This window comes from Delphinus delphis, chromosome 2 (assembly GCF_949987515.2).
Source record: "Delphinus delphis chromosome 2, mDelDel1.2, whole genome shotgun sequence".
Taxonomy (NCBI): Eukaryota; Metazoa; Chordata; class Mammalia; order Artiodactyla; family Delphinidae; genus Delphinus; species Delphinus delphis.
Window position 1 is genome coordinate 46292252 of NC_082684.1, and position 17782 is coordinate 46310033.

The 17782-nt window shown below is 43.2% G+C and overlaps 1 protein-coding gene across 2 annotated transcripts in view; it reads left to right on the plus strand.

Annotated features, from left to right (window-relative positions):
- Positions 1 to 3597: 3597 nt before the first annotated feature.
- The window catches only part of GCH1 (GTP cyclohydrolase 1), a 51628-nt gene continuing 37443 nt past the window's right edge, over positions 3598 to 17782 (plus strand). The window contains exon 1 of one of the 2 annotated variants that reach the window (XM_060004530.1): positions 3598 to 4180. In XM_060004530.1, the coding sequence (XP_059860513.1) occupies positions 3841 to 4180 (340 nt within the window). In that variant the 5' untranslated portion in view covers positions 3598 to 3840. The remainder of the gene's footprint in view (positions 4181 to 17782) is intronic. The other variant, XM_060004529.1, reaches the window with a different exon arrangement.

Consider the following 17782-nt stretch of genomic DNA (forward strand, 5'->3'; position numbering starts at 1 on the left):
GAATTTTCTTCTATTCTGTGAGTTTGTTTTCAGTTGCATTTTTTGATGTTGTGCTTTTTATATGCTACATTATTATCTTTCTTTGTTTAGTTTTGTTCCATCTGGCCATTGTACAGTATGTTTGCACGGTTGCCATGCTGCTTCTCTGCCTCCTGTCCCTGCCTCATATTATTGAGGGTGACTTCTTTGTGTTTCCTATTACAGTGGAAGCCTGTTTGTTTCCTTCACTCTGCTACAGTCTGGGGCTGGAGGAGGTTGTGTTGTATCTCGTTTTCCCTGAGGGATCGTGACGATTAGGACAGAATTCAGCTGTGGTGGCTGGACTCTCCATTAACGTCCCCTTTTTAGCATCTGCCCTTTCTTCCGAGATGGTATTGAAGATCCTCTACCAGGGACAGGTGACTACCTGGCGTATGTCTGTTCTTCCCTTGTGAGGTACCTTTGGGCTATGGATAGTTTTCTCAACACAGTGAGGTGCCCTCGAGCCTTCCCTCCCATCTCAGAAAGTCAGCTCGGTGTTCACATTCTCCCATTTTCTCTCTTGTTCCATTCCTCCTCATTCAGAAGAGAAGAAACGTAAGGGCTTCCATTCACTTTGCTTCTCCCTACATTTGGGGGGTTTAGTGAGACATCTCAGGATTGCATTGACTCCACAGGCTAGCTTCTGGAAGTTAGGAGTGGAACAAGGACACTTTCCCTGTGTCCACCTTGTTATTATCTATGTCCAATCTTTAAATTATTTTTATTTATTTATTTTTATAAATTTATTTATTCATTTATTTAATTTTTGGCTGCATTGGGTCTTTGCTGCTGCACGCCAGTTTTTTGTAGTTGCTGAGAGTGGGGGCTACCCTTTGTTGCAGTGCGCGGGCTTCTCATTGCGGTGGCTTCTCCTGTTGCGGAGCACAGGCTCTAGGCACGCAGGCTTCAGTAGCTGTGGCTTGCGGGCTCTGGAGCGCAGGCTCAGTAGTTGTGGCACATGGGCTTAGTTGCTCCGCGGCATGTGGGATCTTCCCAGACCAGGGCTCAAACCCATGTCCCCTGCATTGGCAGGCAGATTCTTAACCACTTCGCCACCAGGGAAGCCCTATGTCCAATCTTGATCCAGAATCTCCTCCAAAGTTTGGATTTCAAATAAAGAACCTTCATCAAGCACACTTGGAGAAATTTGCTTTTTTCCGATTACCATTGCCAAATGCTTAATGTTAGTTTACCTGTTACCCTTGGCAAGTGACTACATATGTCTGTAGCCCTGCAGTATTTTCAGTCTTTGGTGCTGTGTATCTCACTCATCTGCTTCTCTGTTTTGCTACTGCCCAAGAAATGGGAGAACTTAAAAAAAAATTCCTTGGCTTTTTGATAGAAAGCAACTCGCAGGTTGGGTCCAAGGTGAAAATGGGTCCCCTTACTGGGTTAAAAACATGAATGCTGTTGTAATTCCTGGTTGTGAATGCTCATAGTTTCACTGCTGAACCATTTTATGCTAATTAATTCTGTGGTATATATCCCTCCTCTTTTAATTTATTCCCTCTTCTTCTCCCATTTCTACTTATAACCATCCCTGCCAACTACCTACATTTCACTGTTAAACTGTTTGCCTAGTGTTCATGATTTTAAAGCTTCCTTGTATTGCCTTTGGGCATTTGGCTGAAATACACTGCCTCCAATTTACAAGTAAATATAGAACAAATCCAGAGACCTTGTACTGGTAACTGGCAATAAAAATGCTAATGACTTAGTGGCAGTGTTTATAAGAAAATGTTAATTTTTAGGGTAAAATTTCATTAGAAATTGCTTTGGGAAATATATTAGTTAATGTTTACAAGTGTTTTTTTTTTTTTTTTTTTGCGGTACGCAGGCCTCTAACCGCTGCGGCCTCTCCCATTGCAGAGCACAGGCTCCGGACGCGCAGGCCCAGCGGCCATGGCCCACGGTCCCAGCCTCTCCGCGGCACGTGGGATCCTCCCAGACCAGGGGACCCTCAATCACTGCGCCACCAGGGAAGCCCTACAAGTGTTTTTAAAGGAAGGCAAATGATTGCCTCTAAAAAAAAAAAAATCTCATGGAAAGCATCTCCATTGAATCCCTCTGTTTTAAAAATACTTCACTTGGTATCTTTATTTTCATTTGTTAAATACAAGGCCATCCTTTAATGTTGTCTCCAGCTTGAAATAGTTTGAGACCCAGTGGATAATTCTGACCAGGAAGTATCATTGGACAGTGGGCAGAGCAGTTAGAGGGAAAAAATATTATAGGACCTTGACGGTGGGGACGGGTTGGAACACTGACAATAAATAGTAGGAGAGTGACAAAGAGGCTTTCCAAGGGATGTTCATATTTCTTGATCTATGTAATTTGATATTTACTGTATATAGAAATCCAATAACTATTTTGAAAAACCCCACTTACACCAATAATTCTTCTACTTTAGATTAAAAGTACCTAGGAGGCTAGGTATTTCCCATATTTCTTTCCTTAATGTTTAGAACAGGAATATGCCTGGAGCAGACATCCAATAAATACAAATTACTAATAATAATGACTGAGCTACTTTATTAGCATAGAATAATTCCAGGGGCTTCCCTCCTGGTTTGTCTGATCCTAAGCCTTTAAATACGTGTTTATATGTCAGAAAATCAGCATTAGAAACTCTCTGGGGCAAATCATAAAATATTAATTTGATACATGTTTTAAAACTCACCTTTGGTGTTATGAAATAATCCCTCTAGCGAGAAAAAAAAAGTCCATTTAAAAAATCTTAAACAGTCAAAGCAGATGTCACTGGTTAAGAGTCCAATTGATCAATAACGTTTCACAATCTCTATCAGCATCAGGAGAAAGGCACTTAGCATGTCACTCTTAAAACGATCAGCACCAAATTTCCACAGTTGCGTTTCCACAAAACGCAAATGGGTTTTTAATGAGACCCCTAATTTTTCTTCGCTCGCAAACCAATTTCTGCAGGGTCAAAGTTCTGGCCACCACAGATACCGTCCTCCTAGATATAGGGACTCACTTAAGGACCACTTGGTGTAACATTCTGACATCCTGACAGCGGCTGGAGGCAGGTGCGTTGGACATGTTTTTAACTAACGAACGCAATCGTTTCAATTCATATTATTCTCTTGCCCTAAAAGTATGAGTTGGTTTCCATACCTACATTTTAACCCAGTCTCTTCCCCGGCGAGGCCACCTGTTTGCTCATCTTTCACAGGGCGAGGCGACCAGAACACTTCTGATGCAGCGTACTCTTTGCCCTAAGAGGAGAGGGCTGACGGGGCACCCAGACCTTGCCTCCCCTCGCCGAGGTTCCAGCTCCGAACACCTGCCCCCTTTAGGATTCAGTTCATCCGGCAATATCCAGAGGGGTCCAACCCAATCCTCCCGCCTGGCGCGGAAGGGACTCGGACAAGGTCCGCGGGAGGGACTCGGACAAGGTCCGCAGGAGGGACTCGGACAAGGTCCGCGCCACGGACTCGGACAAGGTCCGCGCCACGGACTCGGACAAGGTCCGCGCCACGGACTCGGACAAGGTCCGCGCCACAGGGGCCTGCTTCCAGAGCACCCGGCGGAGGGCAGGGCGAAGGGGCGGAGTGAGCGCCATGACGCCAGGAGCCTCGGCCAATGGAAACGCCCCGCGGCGCCGGCCGAGCCGCCAGCCCATAAAAAGGAGGCGCTCCAGCATTCCTCAGTCTCTTCTGTTCCGGGCTCGGAGCCTACCCCTGGCACGAGGCCTACGTTATTCAGGTGATTGCGGTCACAGTCCATTGCCCGCCGGCGAAGTTCAGTTGCAGCCCCTGACGCGTCCGAAGGTCCCTCCGGGGCGGCAGTGGCAGGTCTATGGAGAAGGGCCCGGGGCGGGTGCAGGCGAAGCCGCGGGACGCCCGGTGCAGCAATGGGTTCCCCGAGGGGGAGCTGCCGCGGCCCAGGCCCAGTACGCCCACCGAGAAGCAGCCGCGGCCGGAGAGCAAGAGCGTCCAGCCGGCGGACGGCTGGAAGGGCGAGCGGCCCCGCAGCGAGGAGGATAACGAGCTGAACCTCCCCAACCTGGCGGCCGCCTACTCGTCCATCCTGCGCTCGCTGGGCGAGGACCCCCAGCGGCAGGGGCTGCTCAAGACGCCCTGGAGGGCGGCCACGGCCATGCAGTTCTTCACCAAGGGCTACCAGGAGACCATCTCAGGTCAGTGTGCCCGCCGGCCGGCGTGCCGGTCACTGGGGAGGTGGCTGCAGGAAGCGCGCGCCGGCTCCAGTTAGTTCCCGGAGTTGCTCACTCTTGGCGGAGGAAGCCGAGTGCTGTCACTTTTCCGAACCCCGCCCTCGGCCCTGGCCCAGCCGTCCGGCCAAGGAGAGGGCCCTGCGTGGGACGCATTTCGGCCGCGGTGGGAGTCAGCGGCCTCTCCACCCGGGGACTAGTTGAAGCGGCCCTCGCGGGGTCCTCCCCGCTTGCTGCACGCGGCCCTCTCCTCCAGCCTCGGGTTGGCGGGACCGCAGTCACAGAGCCTCCCCACGTCCCTTACCCCCGCCCCCGGGTGGGAGCCTGGAGCCCTTGTCGCCTGAACGCCCAGGGCCGGATGCCCGAGGAACGTGCACCTGGGCTCGTGGAAGTGACGGCTTCCTAGGTCATCTCTGCTCTGGAGGTCTCATTTTTGGTAGGTCTGGGGTGAAGCCTTGGCTTTGTGTGTCTGAAGCCGGGGTGATTCTTTGCTGTAAACTCGGGGACCCTCACTCTTGCTGACTTGCCAGGGTACCCGGGTGTTCCGAAGGTCGTAATTCTCTTTTGTTCACATCCAGTTCACTCCAGCTCAGGACTTGGCCAGAATTTGGCATAGTTCTGGGCATGGGCTTTCCTGGAGTTTGAAGTGTTGAGGTTTTCGGGGGGTTAGTTTGCTGCTTAAAGCGTTCGCCGCCTTTTCTCCCCCACTCCCCAAACCCCAAAGCAGGAAAGCGACTTCCTGGAAGTCTGGGAGGTTCGCTCGGCTGTGGGACCCGGAGTCTCTCTATCACGCACTTCCCACCCACGCATCCCAAAGGAGCCGGGTTGGCCCAGTGCTTTCGGCGCCTGAGGAGGGTCAGGCTTTTGCCCAGGAGGCCGGGAAGTAGGGGCCGCGGGGTGGCGGTGGAAAATGATTGAGAACTTCGCTGCCTAATTGCTGGGTGAGCGATGTTGGTCACTAATTAAAAAAAAAAAAAGTTAAAAAAGATCTGACTTGCACAGCTCGGACCAAGGGCGTTGTTTTCCAGTCCACATCTTCTGTACCTCTTGGTGACATTTATTCCTTTGGCCTAAGAAGCCTTCTGCCTTCACCATTTCTCAAAGAATAACAGTGCTGCTTTGCAAGGTAACCTCCCTGCTCAGATTATTTCCCCAATCAAGTTTCTGGAGACTTCCTGAATAGATTCTGGGAAAAACTGTTATTTTTGCCCAGTCTCCCCCACCCCAAAGGAAGGGTGAGAAATCAGTGTGAGAGGGGTGAGGCACATAAAGGAAATGACACTACATTTTAAAGCCAAGAAATGGATATCTAGTTCTTTGTCCAAGTTTACTTTTTAAACCTTTGTTGGTAAAAGTTTGGAGCCTCAAATACAGAATTTCAAAATGCGAAGACTGAAGAATACACATTCTTCATTTGGTGAATATTCTACCATTTGGTGATATTCCACGAATGTAATGAAGAAACATCTTCTTAGGGCCTTGCTCAGTCTGCCTCTTGTGGACACTGAAAGTGTCCGCCGCACTTGGTCAGGCTTTGGGAATCGCCCTAATAGAATTCACAGGAGAGAGGGATTTCTGACCTCGAGAGTAGGGGAGGTCCTCCTGACTTTTGAGACCGAAAGTGTCTCAAAAGGTTTACTTAAGAAATGATTAGCAGAAGTTTGTCTCATGAGCCATAGGACTAATGACTGCAAAGAACACTTCATTCTACCTTAGAAGACGGTTCTAGTCAAGTGTTAATTTATTATTTAAAAAGTCCATGGACCTAGGAACAGAAATCAGGTGAGGGGGACTCTAATCATCTCCCTACCCAAGAGGACCTGGGGGCGAGGGTGGAATGGGGAGGGACTGCTCAATGGGTTCCAGCTTTCCTCTTGGGATGATGAAAACGTTCTAGGACTAGAAAGTGGTGATGGCTGCACACATTGTGAACGTGCTAAATGCCACTGAATTGCACGTTTTAAAATGGTTAAGATGATGAGTGTTATATGTATTTTACGACAGTGAAAATGTCACAGACCATTTAAGAATTATTAATAGCCATTAATTGAATACTTTTTATGCTCTAAGTGCTTTTTGTGGATGGTCTTTGGTTAAGCCTCATTTTTGAGGTAAACGCTGTTCTTTTACCCCATGATAAGGAACCTGAGGCAGAGAGGTTGACAGCTTCAGGTGGTAGAGCTGGTGTTGGAATCTAGGCAGCCTGAATGCAGAACTCTTACCTGCTTCCTTATGTTGCTACTTGGTGAGATACGTCAGTGTATCTTCTCTACTAAGCATTTCACACTGAGTTTGGACCTAATACTTGGCTCACCAGCATTAAAATAAGGTGGAGTAGAATGGAGAAAATCAGTCTATCATATGTAGTAAGGGTAAATGTTTTGAGAAGCTTACAAGTAGGTTTTATAGGTATGATTTTTTCTGGTATGTACTGGCTCCGGTTGTAGAATGTAGTATTTCTTGTATTTGTTGTGGTCAAAAGTTTGAAAGCCTCTGTCTAGAGGATCACACTTAAGGACTTAATATTGATTTCTTAGAGGTACATAAATAGAAGACAGAGAGGAGAGGGTGACAAGGATGATGCTGAACTTAAAGGAATGAACCTGAAATGGTGGTGGTCCAGGCCTTGGACCAACCTGGGTGGGAGAAGGAAGGATACTTTAAATCTATAGAAAATACAGAAGTAAGTAATAGAGAAAACACTCCTACCCAATCCCTAATTTTTATTTCTTTAGAGAGTATAAGTCAATGACCACTATAGATTATTTTGGATAGAAGCAAACTTCTTTGAAACTGTCACTTTTCTATGCTTGTAGATAAGATACTTAACATCTTTTATATCTCTGTATATTAATTACTTGTTACTAGTGTTGACTTAAGTTTTTTAAAACAAAATAAATAAAATAAGTTGGTACTTTGCATTCCCCAAATTATTTTTTTTAAGCTCCTCTTGAGTGAATTGATGCTAATTTCTGATGTTTGGGGAATTTGTCAGTTCTCCCTGCACTGTAGCGTATTTTCATGACCCTTGCGTGGTACAACTTTCTTTACTTTCCAGTATGTACCTCATTATGGGTGCATCTGTGGTCACCTGTAATGGGGCTCTGTCAAGGTTGTGCAAGTCTCCTGGTTACTGTTCACCACTGGGCTGTAGCTTGTAGTGGAGGGAGGGCTGGAAGAAGACACGATCACCTCTCCCAGGAATGGCTGTCCTTTGAATAGCATCACAGGGTAATCCTTGGACCAGCTCATCTTTATCTGTTGCTATCCCATTTCAATTTAACCATATCCTAGTTCTCTTACATATTCAGAGAACCTTTGATGAGATCTTCTTTTCTATATATTTCCTGTATTTCCACTATTTTTTAAATTCAGAATCCTAATTAAATTGGAGGGTCTGCTGTTGCCTGAGGTCTTTGATCTTCATGTTCTTGTGTCTGACCCTTCTCTTTCCCTGTCCTCTCCTGGGTATAAATAGGAACAACCTCTTAGATAGTATTATCCATCAAAGGTTAAGTGAATGTAACTTGTCTCATCAGTCGTCCTTTTTATAAGTTTATGGGAGTACACAAGAGTCTTGAGTCTTCTGTCACATTTCTAGTTGAAGTAGGTTTTAGCTTGTCTTATCCAGGATGCCAAGGCAGTTTTCATAAATCAGGTTGACAGTGTCCCAAATTTGGGAAGCCTGTATATAATGCAGGAAGAGGAGATGGTATCACAGGTGATGGACTTCTTATAAATTTATTTATTTTATTTTTTAAATTTATTTTTCGCTGTGTTGGGTCTTCGTTGCCGTGTGCGAGCTTTAGTTGCGGCGAGCAGGGGCTACTCTTCATTGCAGTGCGCAGGCTTCATTGCGGTGGCTTCTCTTGTTGCGGAGCACGGGCTCTAGGCACGTGGGCTTCGGTAGTTGTGTCACACGGGCTCAGTAGTTGTGGCGCACGGGCTTAGTTGCTCTGCGGCATGTGGTATCTTCCTAAACCAGGGATCGAACCCATGTCCCCTGCATTGGCAGGCGGATTCTTAACCACTGCGCCACATGGGAAGTCCCAGTGATGGACTTCATGACTTTCCCCACCCTGCCTCAACCATGTTCACTACAAGATGAGAACTATTCTCTAAAGCTAAAGCGAGGCAATTAGATAGTTTATTTACACAAAAATGAGTCTTAGCCACTTCATACTGAAACGTGCCAGCACTCACAGAAGAATTTTCTTTTTGAATCATGAACGTCTGTGATTTACCAAATCAGACTGCCATGATGAACTAAGAATTGTAACAACTTCTAAGATGTGATAATACTTATTTATCATAGCCTCCCATATTGTGGGCAAAAGGTAAGTTTATGTCCCATGTTTTAAAGTAGGTTGTAGAAAAGTTAATCTCATTATTGAGAGGTGCTATTTTAGAGGTGTATAGTTCATTTAAATCTTGATTCACTAATAAGCTTCATTTTCATTTTGTTAATGAATACTTCTTACATAGGACTTAGTTCTGTGTATTGCCAGAAAACGTACTATGAATAAAGAAGAAAAAATAACAAGACCATTGAAGTTTATGACTGGAACTTGGGAGTAGTCAAAGTTGATTAAAGCTGTTAAGAGTCATTGAGAATGGAGGAGAAAATCTAGTCTTACTAGTTTCTTTTAAAAATGTATTATCAGGGGCTTCCCTGGTGGCGCAGTGGTTGAGAGTCCGCCTGCCGATGCAGGGGACACGGGTTCGTGCCCCGGTCTGGGAGGATCCCACATGCCACGGAGCGGCTGGGCCCGTAAGCCATGGCCGCTGAGCCTGCGCGTCCGGAGCTTGTGCTCCGCAACGGGAGAGGGCACAACAGTGAGAGGCCCGCGTACCGCAACAACAACAAAAAGAAAGTACCACAGACTGGACTGTTTAAACAACAGAAATCTATTGTCTCACAGTTCTGGAGACTAGAAGTCTGAAATCAAGGTATTGGTGGAACCATACTCCCTCTGAAAATCACAGGGAATGGGGAGGGGAGTGCGGTCCTTCCTTGCCTCTTCCCAGCTTCTGGTGGTAGCTGTCAGTCCTTGGTGTGCCTTAGCTTGCAACTGCATTACTCCCATCTCTGCTTCTGTCCATGTCCAAATTTCCCTCTATTAAGGACATCAGTCACATAGGAGTGAATCCACTTTACACCTGTATGCCTTATCTTAATTTAGCTAATTACGTTATTCTATTTCCAAGGTCACTTTCCAAGGTACTGAGCTTTAGGACTTCAACTTAACCTTCAACACAGTTTAACCTATACCAGTGTTAAATGCTATTATTCATAAGACTGACTGGGAACTTTATAATTTCATTTAATTTATTCACTGAGTGCTAACCACTGCGCTGAATGCTGGGAAACAGGCTCAGCAAAACCAGATATGGTTCCTTCCCTCATGGAACAGACAATCTATTAGACTAAAACAGATATTCATCAGAATCACATGAATGAGTGTGATTATAGATGGAGAAATCTAGTGATAAAAAGAACACAGCTCAGTGAGAGCATTTACCAAAGGAACTTGATCTGTGCTAGGAGATGGGAAGTGTGGATGCTTGAGCTGACATCTGAATAACAACGAACACTCCGGATTACTATGTGCTGAGCACAGTTGTGAGTTCTTTACATGTATTGCCTCACTGATCCTCACAATAACCCTGTGGGGTAGGTAATATTAGCCGTGTTTTTAGGGATAAGGAAACTGGGGCACAGAGAGAACTTGTACAAGATCATATCTGAAAAGTAGCAGCACTGGGAGAATGATAGAGAATGAGAATCATCATAATCTCTCATAGTCTATTTAATTTTAATCATAATATTTTACTGATTTATTTGAATCAACTCCCCTCCCCTTCCCTTTTTGTATCTTCTCTGCTGTTTTCTTTTTTATTTTATTTTATTTTATTTTATTTATTTTTGGCTGCGTTGGGTCTTCGTTGCTGCGTGCAGGCTTTCTCTCGTTGCAGGGAGCGGGGGCTACTCTTCATTGCAGTGCGTGGGCTTCTCATTGCGGCGGCTTCCCTTGTTGTGGAGCACAGGCTCTAGGCACATGGGCTTCGGTAGTTGTGGCTCGTGGGCTCTAGAGAGCAGGCTCAGTAGTTGTGGCGCATGGGCTTAGTTGCTCCGCGGCATGTGGGATCTTCCCGGACCAGGGCTTGAATCCGTGTCCCCTGCATTGGCAGGCGGATTCTTAACCGCTGCGCCAGCAGGGAAGCCCTCTGCTGTTTTCTTTGTCCAGCTCTAGAAACTCTTCTATGCCTGGGCATTCCCCCACTGACTCATTTGCAGTATACCTCTATTTGAGTCCAGTATTTGGTTGAGTCAGGCTGCAGTAATAAAATTTGCCAGGAGAGGGCAACTATCTAATCTTTGATGAATCCTAGGTTATGAATCCTAGATTATATGAACAATTCATAAGTCCAGCTTATGTAATGAATATGTTCCCTATGGTTATACATTCTCTACTGAGTTTCGGGCAATTAGATGGAGGGATAATTTAGATTGGGGTTAATCAAAGATTGTCTGAATCAAGGTAAATTTGTTATACTCAAGATTGAGAGGACATTTACTCACTAGAATTTGGTTCTGTTATAGCCTCAGTCACAGTTTTTTAGAAGAAGGACTGTCTGTACTCACCTTTGAATGCCTAGCAAATTGCCCAGCACATGTAGATGACTTGATGAATGTTTGAATTAATTTCTTAAAGACAAGGACACCTTCTTGGGACTTCCCTGGTGGTCCAGTGGTTAAGACTCTGTGCTCCCAATGCAGGGGGCCCGGGTTTGATCCCTGGTCAGGGCACTAGATCCCGCATACCGCAGCTAAGAGCCTGCATGCTGCAGCTAAAGATCCCGCAGGCCGCAACTAAGATTCCGTATGCAGCAACTAAGACCTGGCGCAGACAAATAAATAAATATTGAAAAGAAAAAAAGACAAGGACCCTTTCTTAACACTTGTCTTTCTTCTACCACAGTGCTCTGTACATAGGTGCTCAATAAATGCTGGCTTTTTTATACACTAAAGAAAAACGTAGGGGATTAGCTTTATGGAAAAGCCACGGAAGTTATTTCTACTGGATCTCCTGAACACTTCTCTTCTAGGCCAGAGGTCATCCTTTAGACATCTTTGTGTCCTTCATAGAGTCCTGTGCCTGTAGAAACTCACCTGTTTGGCGAGATGGCTTCTTCTATATCCAGTCAACATATTATTCCAAGGTATCAGTTGAAGCAACTGGGGTGTTTCCCTGGCACATCAAAATTCTCATGGGGAAGAATCTCTAGAAAATCTGTCAGGATTGCAGTTTTTAAATTATTGTAGAAGTGTTCAAATGTACACAAAATTAGAATAGTATAATGAGTTTCTATGTGCCCATCACCCAGCCTTTAACATAAACATAGGTTTTGCTTCGTTCCTCTTGTCACACACCTTCCCCCACTGAATTATTTTAAAGCAAATCCTAGATATATCACTTCATTGATAAATACTTTACTATATCTTGAAAATAGAGACTTAAAAATATTATCATACTTGAAATCAACAGTAATTCCTTAATAGAAAATATCTAACCAATATTTACATTTCTTTGATTTTTCTCACAGGTATCTCTTTACAAATTGGTTTGTTTGAATAAGGATTCAGACAAGATTCACGTATTATATTTGATAAATGTCTTCAAGTTTTTAAAAAATTTGTTAGTTTGGTATTCTTTTTTATCCCCTAACAATTTGTTGAAGAAACAGGGTCATTTGTCCTATAGAATTTCCCACATTCTGGGTTCTGCTCGTTATTTTTCTCACGATTTAATTTAACATGTTCCTTTAGCTCCTGTGTTGCTTATATACTAGCAGTTAGATTTAGACGCTTGCCTTCCTGCTTCTCCCCACTCCCACCCCCACCAAATAACTCTTAAATTTAGTCAAGAATACTTCATAGGTGGTGGCATGTGCTTCCATCGGTAAGCAGTTAAATATCTAGTTGTCTTTTTGTGATGTTATAATCGATTAGCTTTAAGTGTTATCAGCCAAAGTTGTCCATTACAGAGCTTTTCACCAGCATTTCACTTGACTTTAGAAGCCATTGGTGATTGCCTAGATCCAGTATTTTTTAGAAGTTGAAAAATAATGATGTTTGGTTCTTTAATTCCTTCTGAATTTATTAACTGGAGTTCTTCTATAAAGAAGATATATGGGAACTCTTTAGGCCATCTTTGCAACTATTCAGTAAGTTTAAAAGTATTTTAAATAAAGCTTAAAGATATATAAGGTTGTTAATTTCTCTAATATAATTCTTTAATTCTGCACTGGAGATTGACCTAATTATGCCTCAATCTAGAAGCCATAAAAGAAAATAATTGTTACTTTATATAAAAACTAAGAACTTTTACAGGTCAAATACCAACAGAAATGACAAACTGGGAAGAAATATTTACAATTCATATTGTAGACAACAGGATAATCATACTAATATAAAAGAGATGCTAGAAATTAATTTGAGAGAAAGGCCAAAAACACAATTGAAAAATTGGCAAGACATGTAAGCAGACAATTCACAGGAAATACAAATGACTTTTAAATACATGGAAAGATGCTTGACCTCACCTTCAATAAGAGAAATGCACACAGACCACCCAAAGATATACTTTTTCCTTGTTTGATTGGCCAAAGTCTAGAAACTTGATACTGCATTACATTATGGAAGTTATAGGGAAACAAATATTACTGTTGAGAGTGTAAGCTATCTTTATGGAGGATAATTTGGCAACATCTATTAAATTCAAATACACATATCCTATTTGAAAATCCTGCCTCTGGGAATTGCATACACGAAATGACATATGCTCAAGGTTAGTCACTGCAGCCATGAAAAGAACCATCCTATATGTCTAGTCCCTTAGAATGGCTAAATGATGGCTAAAGGAGTTATGTTGGGGGGGACAATAAAATGTTTATATTGACATTAAGAATTGGAGGATACACAAGTGGTTATATGTTAATCAGGGATATGAACTGGGCAGATGGCAGACCAGAGTAGAAGCAAGACTTTTCACTATATTTTCAGTTTGTTATTTTTGAAGTATGTACATGTATTTTCAGATAGATAAATTAAAAACATTGTGACAAAGTTGTTTCAAATCTAGGAGCAAAGGAAATACAACTTTTTAAGGGCTAGCTAATAAGAAAAATCTGGTTACTGAAAACCTTTACCCTGGAATTAGAGAAAAATAGTTAGATGTATATATTTGCAAGCCTGATCTTCATTGTGATCCATATAGTGTAAAGAAAGAGACTGAGTTTGAATGTGACCTTGTCCCTTAACTATCTGTATAATTCCTGGCATGTCTCCAAACTTAATTTTCATCTTTCTCTTTTTATAAAGAATGGTAATACCTGCTTTGCCTGGGCTCTTACAGGAATTAAGAAGGTACGCGAAAAGCACCTGATGCTTAATATATTCCTTCTTTTGTGATGAGGAAGAACTATGGGGTTGGATTAATTGGAAAGTGTTCTAAGAATGTGGGATACTCTGGAGCCCTGAGCCACCATGTAAAAAGTCCAGTTACTCTGAGGCTGCCATGCTGTGAGGAAGCTCTGCCACATGGCGAGGCCACAACTGGGTGTTCCGGCTGATGGCTTTAGCTGGGGTCCCACCCAACAGCTAGCACCAAACACTAGACATGTGAGTAAAGACTCCTCCAGGTGATTCCAGTCCCTAGCCAACTAGTCATCCCCACTGAGCCCCAGACATTGTGGACCAGAGGCCAGTCATCTCTCCTGTGCCTTGTCTGAATTCCTGACCCACGGAATCCCAGGACATAATAAAATAGTTGTACACCACTAAATTCTGGGATGTTTTGTTATGCACCAAAAGCAACTGGACCAGATTTTGAGATGAGGGTGGTTAGAATTTGCATTTGTGCAGAGGAAAAGGGAGTGACTTAAACAGGCCAAGAGATGGCATGGTGGTTTAAGGCTAGAAATTCAAATTTGTGAATTATCGGTATAAATCTGAGAGTTAAGCTTGGAGAGTGCCTGAGCTCCTCAAAGGAGTGAGAAGAGGAGATGTCAGCATTCCGACACTAAGGAGAGTGAGAGAAGAACCAGCAGAGACTGCCCGAAAGAGAGATGTGAGAGGCAGCAGATCCAGGAGTATAAGTGTTGGCAGAAAATGGTTTTAAAAGGAATGTGGAACAGAAGGAAAAGGTCCCGAGACATAGTAGACTGGAGTCAGATTGCCTGGCTTCAAATCCTGTTACTGACCAGCTGTGCCTTAATTGCTTCATCTGTAAAATGGGGCAGTTAATAGTAATCATCCATCTTACAGGGTTATTGTGAGAATTAAGTGAGTTAGTACATATAAAGTGCTGAGAGAAATGCCCAGCATGTATGAAGTGCTATAGACATTTTGTCTGTGTTAGCAGTGAGTACTGAGATTTTATTTGAAGATGTTGTTAGTAGTTTCAATAGCTTAATGTGCTCAGAAGCCAGATTGTAGGACTTTAGGGAGTAATATAACAAATTACAGAAAGTAAGAAATTTTTTGAGGTATTTTTTCCTGACTGGTAGGATCATGTGAGCTTCCCCTTGGTGTGTATCAAGGCAGCAGTGTGCTGGTTGTTGGTGAATGAAAGTGTTAGGTGTTGAAGAGAAGAGTATGGGCACCCAAACCCTGGGAAGTGGGCCAGGTTGTATGCGTGTGACCTCATATGATCCTCCTGTCAACTTGGAGGCTGTACTCATTATAGAGTTGGAAACGGAGAGGCCTCTGGTCAAGTCACTTGCCAGAGGGCACAGAGCAAAACCCAGGTGTGTGTGATGACAGTGCTCATGTTCCAGTGGACACCGTGCCCCCTCAGGTTTTAAGTGCCTATGTTACATTTTCATATGAAGATCCATTTAAGATGTGAGCAGTGTAATCCATAGGCATTCTGTTTTTCTTCTTGAATTCTAGCAAACAGAAAGCCAAGTAGTTTTAGTTTGAGGCATTTCTTAACATCCTGACTTTAAGATAGTTCATGAAATTTTTAATCAGGGGAATTTGTGAATAATTGCAAAAAAATTTAGCTAAATTACATTCAGTTCAAAGGTGGATTAATAACTAACAAACTTTTCCCCACTTAATCTTTTTTTGTTGTTGTTGCGGTACGCAGGCCTCTCACTGCTGTGGCCTCTCCCGCTGCGGAGCACAGGCTCCGGATGCGCAGGCTCAGCGGCCATGGCTCACGGGCCCAGCCGCTCTGTGGCATGTGGGATCTTCCCGGACTGGGGCACGAACCCGTGTCCCCTGCATCAGCAGGCAGACTCTCAACCACTGCACCACCAGGGAAGCCCTCCCCACTTAATCTTTTGAGGGAGATATTTGAAAACCAAAATTTTATACATTTTGTCTAAAGCACATTTAATTATATTTTGATCATTTATACTTTACAAATGTGAGTCTGTTTTAATGGTTTTACTATTTGGAAACTTCAGTTCTGTTTTAAATCTTTGTTTTTAGGGTTTGTACTTTTTCTTAAATGCAGTTATAAATTCTTAATCTTTCCTTTTATTTAAAGTAATTTTTTCTGTAACTACAATGGTATGTAAGTTTGAGATACAATTTATTTTATCTTCTCTTTGAATAATTAGGCAAAATAATACAACATAATTATGTTGTATCTCTACCAACTTACCCAGTTGTGTTTCCTACAGCATGTTTGCAACTGTGTTGAAGTGCATACAGTTGAATGTTGTATATTCTTTTTTTGATTTGTTTGCTTTAAAGCATACACGACATAAAGTTTACCATTTTTAAGTATATAGTTCAGTGGCATTAAGTACATTCGCATTGCTGTGCGACCATCACCACAGTCTATTTCCAGAATATTTTCGTTATCCCAAACTGAAACCATATTCATCAACCAATAACTCCCTGGTCCCCTTTTCTCTCAGCCCTTGGCAACCTCTGTTTTACTTTCTGCATTTGAGTTATTCTAGGGACCTCATATGAGTGAAATCATATCATTTTGTCCTTTGTGTCTGGCTTATTTCACTTAGTATAATGTCTTCAAGGTTCGTCCGTGTTAAGAGCATCGTTTTAAAGTTAGAAAAGAACCGTTTGGTCCTTGTTTGAGCCAGTAACTCATCTATAGAATGTTGTATGTTTTTAAATTTGTAAGTATTTTATTTTCTTATTTTAAGAAATCTTTAGAATTGAAGATATATTAGCTGTGTGCATATTTATTTTTCAAACATCAGGCCTGTGAATGACCCTGAGCTAACTGTTAAAAGGGAAGCAAAACTGGTTGACATTGGCTTGGCCCTCAGGGAGCCTCTGGTCTGTGCTAGCCGGGACCAGCACTAAGTTCCTGCAGAGAGGAGCAAGTGGGGTCCTGTGTGGTCAGAAGGAAGGTGGGTTCTTATGGCAGAGAGACTTGAAACCACAGATGACTATGGAGGAGGTAGATTTTGAGCTGAACCTAGAAGGAAATTCATTTTGAATTTTTTTTTTTAAACAAATAGTCCGTGATAGTTAAGAGAAGATTACTCTCTTAGGTGTTCTGGAATAAAAGGAATACACTAATATTCATAGTTTTGTGTACCATAGAGTTAAAATTAAATGAAGCTTTCAAAGCAGGTTTATTTTAAACTTTTTAAAGATCAGCATGGGAAGGCATTAGGGCTGGCTTCTTTCTCTGATGTTTCTAAAGTCCATTTTGACCAGTCAGCCCTTCTAATGAACAACTTTACCTGAACACATGTTGCTTGTCCAGGCTTTATAATCTGGTCATTCATTTCCTCTTGCAATTCTTCCTTCTCATTAATCCCCTTGGTTACTCGTGCCCCAGGTCCTGACTCTTATACTTCCTGAATATCTCTAGACTCTCTTACCTTCTCTTGCTCTGACTCTTAGTCATCTCTCACTTCTTTACTGGCTGTCTTGCCTCCTAGCTTGTCCTGCTCCCATCCATCAGTGCCAGAGTGATTTTACAGACATCGAGTAGATCTCTTCCTTCCAGAAACACTTGACTGATTTCCTCCTGTCTTTCCTCACCACGGCTGTAATGTTTCGTTGTGTTCCAGCCTCTTGCCTGCATTTTTAAATTCTCTTCCATCACCACCTCCTCACGAGGGCAAGTGAGCATTTTAGTTTAGTGCATAGCTTAGTGCATAGGCTGTTTTGAAAATCCACTCTGTCTCCTTCTCACACTGGAGCTGGAGACTGAGGCAGAAGTCCTACATGAGGCTTGTTCTGCAATATTTGGCCCTTATGCCTGCTCTCTTCCTCTAACTGTTCCTCTATTTTTGTTTTTTTTTTGGTTTTGGCTGCTAACCATGAGAATCCTCCCCCCTGCCACCTCCACCAGTCAACACCTTTTGCCTCTCTAGAGTTCTGTGAACAGACATCCAGGTTTAGGTGAGGAAATTGGCAGTTGCTGAGTTCTGGGTTGACATGTTTTGAGATCTGGTTGGTCCAGATGCTGTTTCAGTGAAGTTCATGGCTACTGATGTGAGGCATGATCATACATGTATTAGTTTTTATTCTAACTAGGAATCAGAGCCCAGTTCAACAGAGGCCATTGA